Raw genomic sequence first — 12,605 nt, 5'->3', positions numbered from 1 at the left:
AAATGCTTGATTTAATACTTATTCCAACTAAAAGAAGATAATACAGGCATCAGTGTAATAGGATTACACAAAACTCTACCGAAGCCAACTAACCACACAGCCAAATAAGCTCTTTATTAATTAACAAACAGTAAGCTTCTTTTATACTCAAGTACGAGGATCCAAGTGGTGTTTTCTGGCGTCTTGTTCATGAGTGATGGTAAGATGGACAATGAGGTGGGAAGGATTATTAGTGAGGACAGTCAGAGTAAGGAAGGAGCTGCGTTTTAAGGTGCCCATGCTCATAACATCTGTGTAGTGACCTGAAAGACTAAGATTGTGGAAAAAGCCGCCAAAAATGAGCTTCCTTTGCAAAGTGTCTGTACCCACAGGGTGCTTGGACATCAAAAGGAAGCTTGTAGTAGAATAGACTCTTTTGTGATGAAAGGAGCCAACTGAGGGTCTCTGGGCATCTTATGAGGATGAGATCCAACAAGAAATAAAGAATATGGACGGGGACAGTGAGGTCACCACCCAGACCCCTAATGAATTATGGAAAATGGATGGATTGATATATTTAGCATGAATCTCACTTTGTCAAACCAAACTAGTAATTTCGGCTTTATAGCAAACAGTAATCTTAATAAACTAGCTTTTTAAGATTTCTTTAAGGGCTTCTACTCAGAGGGCTCAAGATTATGGTCACTGGGTCATTCAGCATCGATGAAACGCATCCTAATGAAATCATCTCAGTGCAATGCAAGAGTGAGGCGGATCAAGCCTCCCTGCTTCCTGGTCCCACTCACATGCACCGTGAAGTTGGTCGACTCCTTTGAGCGCCGACGCACTTCTGCAAAGGCCATGGTCAAACCTTTCTCAATGCTCTCACTGAAGTTGCAGAAGCGCACATCTATGTGACCGGGAACAAACTGCAGCACTGCGCGGAGTGAAGACAAGTGGAGATTTAGATCAGGTTTTAAAAAAAAATGAAGGTTATCACATATAATTAAAAATCTTGGCAGCTTGTTGAAAGGTCGTTTACCTGTGTGGAGTTGATATTTACGGTCTGGTGTCGTCCAGTTCGGAGTAAGAGACAGGAAGCGGCGTCCAGACCTTCGCAGAGCGTTGATGACGGATATGGCCGTGTACACAACTGGACCAGACACCACCCGGAACACAAACTTTGGTGGGGGGTCCACCACCTTCAGAGGTGAAGCAAGAATACATGATATCGTCGAATCCCCCATTGGAGTCATTCACTCACAGTTAAAGGACTTGTGTTTAATGAGCAGCTGGTGTTTTTGAAAGGTCACCGTGGTCTTGATGTGACTACTCCTGCGGTTTGTTTATCACAGAACCGCTGATAAAATACTCAGGACGTGATCTGGCCTTGTGGTTCATCTGCACCACTGTGATGTACACACTCACACAAATACAGTACATACATATTCACACAACCGACACACCAGAAAACAACATACACACATATTGTATGTGGGGACCTTTTACACGACCATCCACCTCAGTAGGATCTCTTTTACACCAAATTGTGCCCATGTTGCCCTTAAAGGCCCTTCTTTATTGCCAAAAAGAAGACTAACATCTTGCAGAGTATTACCTTAAAATGAATAGAATATCCTAAATACCTGCAGCTCCATAGACTTGTTGAATTCTCCTTTCAGTATGTCTCTCACTTGAGATTTGGCATATCCAACAGTGGCCCCGGAAGGAAAACCTTCAGAAAAAAGCACGAGCATGTTATCATGGCCTATTCCATTATAGTTTTCATAAGCATGCATTTAAAAAAAAAAAAATCATATTCTTCCATCACAATTTGGAGACATCATACATGTGGATAACATTTTTCTTTTGGGAATATAACACAAAGCATAATTAAATGTCAAACATACCAATTTTTACTAAATAAGCAGGCCTGTCAAGGTTGCAGAGGTACGTTCTTGACGTTGGTGCTGTTGTTGTGGTCCTTCCACTGGTGCTGGAGATGACGTTGACACTAGTTGAGGCTTCAGTGGTGGCAGTAGCTCTAGTTGTGGCTTGATGGGAAGTGAAGGTGGCAGCTGTGGTTTCGGGTACAGCAGAGTCTGTATTAGCTTCACTGCTAGTTGGGATCAAGGTCATTGTGGCTGGAACGTCGACTCGATCTTCAGTCACACCCTGATCACCCAACACGCCCGAAGTGATGTTAGATGTGGGTTCAGTAGAAACTGAAGTTACATTGAGAGTTTGTTCAGTCGTGACAGTAGGGTCTTGGGGTGTTAATTCTGTCATACCAACCGTGGTGTTGGCAGCAGGTTCGGTGGAAACAGTGGAGAAGGCTACGGTCGCAGTTAAGACCGGAGTGGTGTGTATGGTGCTCGATGGGAAGGACTCTGTAGCAAACCAATAGACGTCTGTCAGAGAGGAGGAAAATATGACATCATCTGGCAGCAAAGGCGTGACACTGGGTAGCATAGCTTCTGTTAGCACAGTGCTGTCCGGGCCAATAGTTAGAGTGTGTGCAGACCACACTGTGGTGGACACCTGACCGCCCCAGGCGGAAGACGACGGATCAAAGAAGTGGGATGGGACAATGGACGGATCCAGAAAAGGCTCAGAGGCGTTGACCAGCTGAGGACTCTCCTCTGTTGTTACTACTGGGGTTGACTCATCTTTAGGCTCAAACCCTGATGGATCACTGGAGGACTCATCCTCAGTCAATGTGGTGTCATTGGTGGCGCTGCCTGTGGGTGTGACGTCTGTAGCACTGACGGACACCACGGTAACGTTCCCTCTGTGTTCAGCTCCGGTGTCCGAACCGTTGCTCTCCTTGGTCAACTGGGTGACGTAATACTCCAAGCTGTTCATGTCAGGCAAGAGAACATCTGTCGGTTGAATTGTGAAAGTATCGGGCCAATCTAGGTCTGATGCGTCGGGCATATCGCTGTTAGCTGTGGGAGTGGGGTCCAGTGTATAATGAACTGTAGAGGACAAAGAGGAAGGATCGACGGATTTAAGTGGAACAGTGGCGCTGTAGGCCGTGGTGAGGCTGGGAGAACGTGAGACGTGAAGAGGTTGCAAAGACGAAGGGGATACGCCCACTCTGGAAGGGAAGGATGTGTCATAGCTTTCCGTATAGTCCTCCAGATCATACGAGTCAGAGGGCACCTTTGTGACCAGAGAGTAGTCCTCTTCATCTGCATTTAGGAACGACATCGTCTCCAAGTAGTCTCCAGATCCCCAGTCCACTTCCATGGTGTTGGTGGGGTAGAAGTCCTCTAGAGGGACCTCAGTGGGTTCAGATGAAGGTGATGTAGGCTGGGGGTCGATGAAAGGCACATCGTAGCCAGGGGCCAGAATCTCATCAGGGTACGGTAGACTGTTGATGTCATGCGTTGGTTTGTTGTCCTTCAAGGGGGCGCTGCTGGGGCTCAGCTGGTTCACATCCAGGATTCTACTAAAAGATTCATCTGCCGCAAAGTCAGTGAAAGACAGTTTAGGGGGCTCAAGAGGCTGAACAGGAAATGAGGTCACGATTGCCTCCGTTTGCTCTGATGCACCACTCTGCTGCTTGTTGATAGTTTTCTGCTCAGAATTAGGATCTGGCTGAGGGGTCGTTGACCTTGTTGAGGGGCTTAATGACGCCATGGATGTATTTGACTGAGGCTGCAGCTGGGATCTTGTAGGAGTTGGAGAGAGAGAGAAAGATTGCATGGAAGACTTTGTACTGGCCAGCTTCCAGTCCGTGAAGAATTTAGCGGCCTCCAATTGTAGACTAGACCCCAATATAGGTTCAGAGGGGCTTAGTGATGGAGTGGCCAGAGGATGCGGTTCTTCTGCAGGGACTTCACTTGCTGCCAAGGATTTGGAGTTTTCGAAAGCAACACGTCCCCACTGAAAATGCGTCATGTCGGCAGTCCTAACTACATGGTTTGGTTCAGAAATGGATGGCGGGGCACCAGGTGAGTCTGGGTCCTCAAAGGCAGTATACGATGAGACTGGTAAGGCGGATGGTTTGAACCCTGTTGGACCATGTCCAGGAAATCCCACGGGGTGGTTTGTGGAGGCCAACAGAGACTCATCTGCAGAGGAACAAAGAGAATGCTTCAGTTTAGCATTGAATGAAAGAAAGATTCATCACCGACTTCAAACAAAGTACATCACAGGGATGAGGGATTACAATGCTGCTTCTATTAACTGTTATCACTCAATCGGATTTATTTTAATCACCAATGATTTAGAAAAGTAGTTGCCTTTACACACGTGAATACCTTCAATGTGTTAGGATCTGATATCAGGATGACTGGACAAGAACGACAACGGCATTACATCAACGGTAATACTTTAGTCTGAAGTTAATCGCCTCACGGTTGTTTGCCTCTGCAAACCAATCATGTGCAGTTTGGATCCATGTCGGTCCAAAATGTCATCAGTTTATCATTTCAGATAGAAACTGTGTTAAGCTCCGAGGGCCTTGAATGACCAGAATTTAAAATTGATATGTGAGGAAATAAAAAAGTTTGGAGCTGTTCACAAGGACGTTTTAAAGGATTACCATTCATCACTAAATGAGTCCTTCTGAGACTGATCCCCTCTGGAGCGGAGGTCACAGAGTGATGAATAGACTGTATCGTACGGCAAGACACTGCATTCAATGTGTAGGAGGAACCTGTGGCGGGTCTAGAATGTTATATGTAACCTTGGCCTATATTTAGATACAAATCAATACTGAATCGACAGACAATTTACAAACATCTGTTGATACAAAGTGAAATTTGAGATCAATAAAAACAGTGAGGTTGGTTTACCAGCAAACACTAGTTAATCAGCCTCATTTTACCGTACATCAACTGACATTTACCACTTCACATCTGCTACAAAATGCAACCACTAACCCTGAGAGAAATGTCAATACGATGAGGGAGCAAGAAAATAGTCTCTGTCGTGAGAAGACGACGCTAGGCTACGATGTGGAATCACAATAAAAGCTGACAATGGGGAATATGCTGACATGCATGCACTGACCATAGGCTCCAAAACTAATGAGTGGTCGTTCTGGCTCAGCGCGTCGATGACCTGAGCTTTTTACTGATGCACTCTGGGAGAACGTCTATCCCTTCTTTATGGTACCTGAGCGTGGAGTGATGGATGGGGCAGTTAGAAACTCTCCTTCTTACACACAGCATTAAGATCCTTAAGGGTGACATTAGTGAAAATGGCAAATGTGGCTTATGCAATACATTTCCCACTTAATTTGAGTACCAAAAGCCTGTCTCTCCATATTGCATAACATAGTATCATGCATAATTGAATTTTGGAAGTGCCTTCCTTGATTACACTACATGGATCTTATAGTATTCAAGGAAGGCCAGATCAGCCGAAGGGAAAGGAACAGAATAGTTCTTAGATAATTCATGGTAATAAACTTTTGAACAGTTCCACGTAGGCTGTAGCAGTTTAGCCTCTTTATGACCCTAAACATGTTTCATATTCAAAGCCCAAACAGAAATGTGCATGTTTCTGATGAGAGAAACCTTCCCCTCACATTAAAGGAGAAGCTATCCTATGCTTCTTGGGGTTATAGATAGTCAAAATGAACCAGAATGTATGCATAGAGAGCATACAAGCCCAAACAGACCACATCAAGGCGAAAAACACAAAACAATTCTGTTAAGCAAGCTCAACGCAGACCGCATGTCTTGAACGGAGCGAGCCTTTAATGGCGCCGTTATTTCCATCGCCAGAAGCGAGCCACCAAAACTCTCTACATGGTGACTCAGCAGCTGCTGGTCTTTGTAGAGGCTCGAAAACAGACACAGAATCAGCTGAGGGAGAAGACTATTTTTACCGCTGGGAGCACAGACCAGATCATCTATAAAAAAAGCATCAACAATAACAAAAAAATAATATACTTCTGTAGAGTCATCTTCAATTTACTGCATCGCTTCATACAACAGGACTGCCTCTGGCTCGGCCCCGGAGAAAACTCCCAACTTAATTACAACCTACCACTGGTTCCTTAATTGAGTCGGCATGCTGTTATAACAGAGCCCAATGGAAAAGGAAAGCCAAGACTTTCTTCTCTGAAAGCTGGTCTGCGCTGCGCATCCTCCACACTGCCACACAGCTCTCTGTCTGCTGTGCCAAGTGTCTGACCGCTTAGGGATGTATCACGCAGCTGGGCAGACACACACACACACACACACACACACACACACACACACACACAAGAGCACGGACCAACTCTTTGCTCACTCTGAGCAGACCCAACGCCCAGGAGCATGGAAAGCAGAAGCCACAACATTTGGTGTGCTGTGCTCGGTCAGGTCTTCTACAGCTGATTGTGAGAAGAATACTGTTTAAACTGGAATCATAAGAATAAGTGAAGTGAGAGGTCATTGTGAGTGTGGTTCTCTGTTATATGTAGAACTCTGCGCTTTCCATTTGTCTGTAAGTAAACATGTTAAGTGCTGCGGATGTATAAAAGAACAGACTTGTGCGGACAAGCTCTGCAGGAGGCCATGTTTGTCTGAAGAACGTGTGCATGTTTGAGGTCACACTGTGGGGCATGACCCCAAAATGTCACCTCATCTCAGCACACTCCTACAGTGACAAACTAACTCATTTATAGTCACATGTAGGACAATTCAACATGCATGAACACAGGACGAGACATCTAGCTAATTAAGACAGAGACTATTATTGGCAGGGTTATAACACTGATAATTGGACTGACCATGACTAATGTGAAAATGATGGTGGTAGTTAGGACGAGAAATACAGACAGAAAATATAGTCCCCCATGTTAAAAAGCCCAACTTTACAGCAGAAATAAGCACGTTTACGTTCATGACAACTGAATGGGAGTTGAATTCTTATACAACTTTAAACGATACCAAGGCTCAAAGCCGGGCATAATTGAGGGAATGGCCGCTTTGAGTGACAGGTGGGTCTCTCTGACGGCTGGAGCCACCCACTCTAAACTTCAAAACGGGCCCTTCAGAAACCTCCGACTGACTACGTCCATATTTCATACAGTACTTGTTTAATCTTAATAATTAAGCAGGCACGGTCTTCTAACTCGAAGGCTACTCTCAGGCAATGACAGACAGCAGCCAGGCACAGACGAGGGGCTGAGGTTACAGTGAGCAGAAATTGACAAAGGCCTTCAGGACGAGGCGGCGCTGCCACCTGTCCCCCGAAACACGAGTGCGTCACACCCGGCTGGCCGCTCATTGTCTGTGAGACGGAGCAGAGAGAGCCCTGCAGAGGGATACCTTTAAATATCAGGTCACCAGAGCGCTGATGTCACAGTTCTTCTTCTCGCCTTCTAATCTCACTCTCCCAGTCAGTCACCTCTTCTCTTTCTGGAATATGTGAATAAAAAAAACAAACCAATCTATGTGGTTTATAAAGACTCATAAAAGCAGCTTAGATAACAAATATGATGCTGTCTCCTCACAGAGAAGTTATAATACCCTGTGAAACACATGAATGAAAGAATATGGCCCAGTCTCATAGCTCTCTGACAACACTGAAGAATTAATGCAGTGACTTCTCATTTATTCATTACATGACACATCTCAGGCTAATGAGATTCCATTTCCATTCATCACACCAGGATGTGTCTTTTAGGCTCGACTTGGTCAGATGAATAGCTGCCTTGTACGTGCACTGAACTCAATTTGCATTGGGCCAAATGGACACGTTCAGAATCCTACAAGTCTCTCGTCCTTTTACTCTGGACCTTCCACTGGAAGTGGCTTATAAACAGGTGGTTATCTTAACAATTATCTTATTTATTATTATCTTATGGTTGTCTTATTGTGTTATTAGAGTTATCAGTCACAACTAAGTGGTAGCATTACATATTGTTTTTACCTTTGCTCTTTTCTACAAGCTGGTAAAGGATAATTTTTCTGTAAACGTATTAACACATTTCCATCTATAACAACGTTTCCATATTTAAGCAGACGCTGTCCTTCTTGTAGCTTGTTGGGTTTACTCTGCTTCCGTTATACATTTGGGTTGCAGGCTTGGATTCCTGCCAGCAATCATGTAAAAAGGATTCTAACAGGAGAGGGATTATGACTGCTGTTGGCTGATCTGATGTTCAAAGTCTTTTTGTAGAACAGGGTATAGCGACGGTAGAGAGACTGTGTTGAAGGCAGACACAACGTCACGCATCTGAAAAAGCACTAACCCACTTACGCTGGATGGATATTGGCTCGATCTTATGAGATCATATATTGGATCCTCACATCTCTCATGTGTGTGTGACTGTAAAGAATGGCTCTGCAGAGCTCACAGTGGGTCTGAATACACCTGCTTACTTACAAAATATACATATTTGTTCTATTTGTGCAGTGTTGCCATCAGTGGCAAGTTTCCGTGCTTGATTTGACTTTTTCTTAATGAATTTAACCTTTCCAGAATGTTAGCTTTGTGTCTGAAAGGTCAGTCGCAGTAGAGGGATTATATTGTGTAGCCTAAAATATGTTTAGTTACATCTCAGGCAACAAATGCTTTGCCTTCTTTGCAGTGCAGCTCCTTCTTGTTTGTATCGCATTCATAGTGTTTTGGGACTTGCATGAACATGAATATCAATGTTTGGATTTTTATGTATTCAAGTTTTACGCAAGATTTGAGAATTATGTTGCCAGAACTTTTTCAATACATCTTTCATATAGTTTTAAATATAGTTATAAAGTGAAAATGGTGAACACCGCACAAGAGTTCTGCTTTGTGCATTTAAGGGCGACTTCACTCTGCGACTTTACTTTTCTGTGATGTTCACGGCAGCATTTGCAGAACTTGAAAAACGACAAATGCGTTTCTGTCTCTCCTTAACGCAAGTGGCTGGGTGAAGCCTGGTGAACACACGAGTATGATATTATTTGAATGCTTCAAAGCGAGAGGCATGCTGTATGAATCTCAGTACAAACAAACTGCACATGAATAGAGGAACACACCATAAAGACACGAGGTTAAACGGAGTGGTTCCGTACTGATTGTTGGGGCCGTAACTATCAGAATAAGGTTTCTATAGCAGGCGAATAAAAAGGAACGAGCCAAGCAGCTGTGAAACACAGACGTGCGCTCGTGTTTGCGGCGCACGTGCACTCGCCACACAGAATAATGCAAACGAGCACACACACACACATTCATTCCTGTGTGTCGAGAAACTTGAGATAGCAATTACAGAGCCCTAATTTCCTATGTTTTCCAGAAAAAAAAGGTTATTTAATGGTTGTGTGATTTGAAAAAAAAAAAAAAGAGGAGAGAGAGAAGAAAGGGTCTTTTTGGTATTAATGCGAGCTAACTAGAACCCCACACATGGTTCTGTTTTCAGCTAAGCCCCTTGCGTGACTGGCTCTTTTCAGTTGGCAGGCGCTGCGTAAGGCTGAGTGCAGTCGAACAATCAAGATATGGCCGTGTTGACTTTTGGTTTATCGGGGAAGCTTTTAAGATGGGAAAGATTCCATTGTTTTTATCAGCGGAGGTCAATTAGATCGAGCTCTCTGACAAAGCTGAAGCAGGAGTAAACTTTATAAAGGGTGCATTTATTATAAATCAACTCTAGTTGCTTTCCCGTGCACTTACTTGTTGAATTCATCCTACATCAAACAGTACAAGATTAAAGAACAGATTGAAGTCAATGCTGTAAATATAATCTAAGTTTGAAAGCTTGCTTCATGTCCAAAGCACAACATACAGTTTTGTAGTTGCCAACATCTACAGTAAATTAATTTAGTGGTCCTATTTGGCCAAAAATGAGCACGTGGATAGAGAACGGATCGAGGTCATGCCTGCACTTCATCAAATATTCATTTTGTTTTCCTGAGGGAATACTTTCTAAGATAAGAGAAAGGGGAGAGTGAAAAAGGGGGGAGCAGATTAAGGGGGAGGGGAGTAGTACAAGAGTACAACTGAGAGAGAGACAGAGGGAGAAACTGAGTTAAAGGTACAGTTAGCTACAAGGAAAGCTGACTTTCTGTAACAATGTCAGTGAGTCTTAAAGGACTGAAGTTCATTAAAGCTCCACAACACGACTCACCGAAGTTCCCCCAGAATCCATGGTCTATGATGCTGTGACCAAAAGCCCTGCACTGCTAACAACACAGGGAAAGCAGACGTACACACAATATTTGGGTACACGCCGTCACTTTCTGCAGTCCTGATTTTCTTCGAAAGACAGGAAGGCAAAGACTTGTAACCAGAGAGGCCCAGAGGAGCGTGCCACTCAGCACCCTCCTCTACAGCACAGGCCACGCTCAGGCTTTAGCTCCTGGGAGAACAAACACATGTCTACCGAGTCAGGTTAAGCTCTCTTATGTATGTGAGCAGAGAAGAGAAATATCTGTGCAGGGGTAAGCGAATCACTTATTAATGTTCGGTTTCTAAGGAGTTGCTGTCCAAAAACAAAATGATTCAGCCTGGAGTAGCTGAAGAGAGAGGCCGTGCTGAACCGCACCATCTGCTCTGATAAATATATCAATAATCAGCTGCAGATCATCACAGCGCAGAGATTTGCGCTCGGCACAGAACGACCTCAACGCTGCTCCCGACACCGACAGTGACATTAGCAACTGTAGGCACAGTCAGGATAATCTAGTCAGAATAAAAAGAGTTTACTGTGTACCGACAACATCTGGCCTTAACCTTATTAAGCTTAATATGTTATGCGATGGGTCAAAAATGTAAAGCAAATCAATATAAAACAATAACATATATCCTAAACACAACGATTCGTTATTTCCACTTGTCTAATCATTATCAAGTATAAATCCAAATATCATGGTTCAAGCAGTTAACAAGTAATGACATCAAACTTATAAATAACTAGTATTTATGTACGGCACAAAAAAAACACTAGTAAGTTGTTAAAGTACTTGATTAAATAAGATTGTTGTCCACACAATTCATGCTAGGTTTGGACACTTGTAGGATGCTTAAACTTCAGTGGAAAATTGCCTCGGTAAAACACGAGAAAGAGTACACAAAATCACTACCAGATGTATATTCACCCCCCCCAAACTGTGGTCCATTCACAATCTACCAGTATGATGAAGGTGAATGAGACTACAGCCATCCTCAGAATAGCTGAGTGTGTAATAACGTATAACTACTCGAAAAGATAATTATAAACACTGACTATCATGTGGAGGAACAACGCTGAGAAGCTGTTTGTAAAATGTGCCCGTCTGCTTTCATTGACCACCACACTGCCAAATAACGCCGCGAGAGGCCAGAGAACAGAGAGGCGGGGTCAGCCACCGAGTGGCTTTCCAAAAAGATCTTTCTGGTGAAGCTGTGGGCCCGGTGAGAGCAGAAGCGCCCACTGTTTGACTTCTGATTGGTTGTTCTACCTATTGATCTGCAACATGGCTTCCAGCTCTAATGAATAATGAATGGTCATATTGTCATCCCACACAGATCAAGTTTCACATGGCAGCGGACTGCTCTGGTAATTAGCCAGGACTTGGCCGGCCTGCAGCTCGCTGTGTTGAACTTGCCAACCACTGCAGAGAGAGAGAGAGAGAGAGAGAGAGAGACAGAGGGAGAGACAGAGAGAGACAGAGACAGAGGGAGAGAGAGACAGAGACAGAGAGAGAGAGACAGAGACAGAGGGAGAGAGAGACAGAGGGAGAGAGAGACAGAGAGAGAGAGGGAGAGAGAGAGAGAGAGACAGAGGGAGAGAGAGAGAGAGAGACAGAGGGAGAGAGAGACAGAGAGACAGAGACAGAGAGACTACTGCAGATAAACTGCTGGCACTTTATGGGATCTCATATAAAGTTTCTTATCATATCCTATATGTTTGTAGAGATCTTTCATCTTAGATCCAGCGTATAGATGTGGAACTGTTTTTTTTATTTTCACAGAAACCGAGCAGATGATCAAGAGAAGTATGGAAGAGGAAAATTACTATGATGTCAGAATTGGAGGAGCAATTATACGTATGTCGTCTATTTGACCTAGAAACTATAACTTATGCTTTTCTGATTCTGTAAGAGGAAAGCTGTACGACTGGTGATGTCACTGTTGAATTACATCACGGAAACACAGTTGTCGTTCTGTGCATGAATTCATCATAAGCACCTCCTGTCATACAATAACTAATATACTGAATTTTACCGTAACTAATTAGATCTTTGACTGTGACATACAAGTAGCACATATAACTATCATTATGAAAACTGTAGTTTTCTGCAACATGTCCAAGATGAAACGGTGTTCAGCCTTTGCTTTAATAATACCGACTCAACAGAAAGAACCGGTCCCGCTTCTTTACAGTGTTGACAACGAAATTTGGCTCGTGTGTAGCTGAAAGATTCTGAAACATCACAATGACAAAACTAAAACCAGAGCAGCGATGAATGTTTCAACAGCGAGGACCAAAGATGGCCCCGTGAATCTTACATTGAAGCTGTTGTCATGATCCGCGAATGACGACAAACGGCAACTTCAGCTCGGTCCCTTGTTACATACACTTCTCAGTGAAAGGAAAGAAAAACGTCTATCACAGCGCTGATAATAGTGCTTTCATTAAGTGAAGTAAGCTAATGTTTAGGGATGTTTTTAAAAATCAGTAAAAATGTTGCATTAATCTTAGTATGGTCATCAAAGCC

At 43.7% G+C, this 12,605-nt stretch overlaps 1 protein-coding gene across 2 annotated transcripts in view; it reads right to left on the bottom strand.

Moving 5' to 3' along the window:
* The window catches only part of LOC142938345 (UPF0606 protein KIAA1549-like), a 35,090-nt gene that overhangs the window by 18,320 nt on the left and 4,165 nt on the right, over positions 1-12,605 (bottom strand). For both annotated transcript variants that reach the window (XM_076081642.1, XM_076081643.1), the window contains exons 2-5: positions 1,890-4,058; positions 1,626-1,714; positions 1,022-1,181; positions 786-916 (exon numbers count right to left, since the gene is read on the bottom strand). In XM_076081642.1, coding sequence (XP_075937757.1) covers positions 786-916; positions 1,022-1,181; positions 1,626-1,714; positions 1,890-4,058 — 2,549 coding nt within the window. The remainder of the gene's footprint in view (positions 1-785; positions 917-1,021; positions 1,182-1,625; positions 1,715-1,889; positions 4,059-12,605) is intronic.

This window comes from Anarhichas minor, unplaced genomic scaffold (genome assembly GCF_050575085.1).
Source record: "Anarhichas minor isolate MPS153535 unplaced genomic scaffold, ASM5057508v1 ptg000083l, whole genome shotgun sequence".
Lineage (NCBI taxonomy): Eukaryota > Metazoa > Chordata > Actinopteri > Perciformes > Anarhichadidae > Anarhichas > Anarhichas minor.
This window is presented reverse-complemented; position numbering and strand designations above follow the sequence as displayed.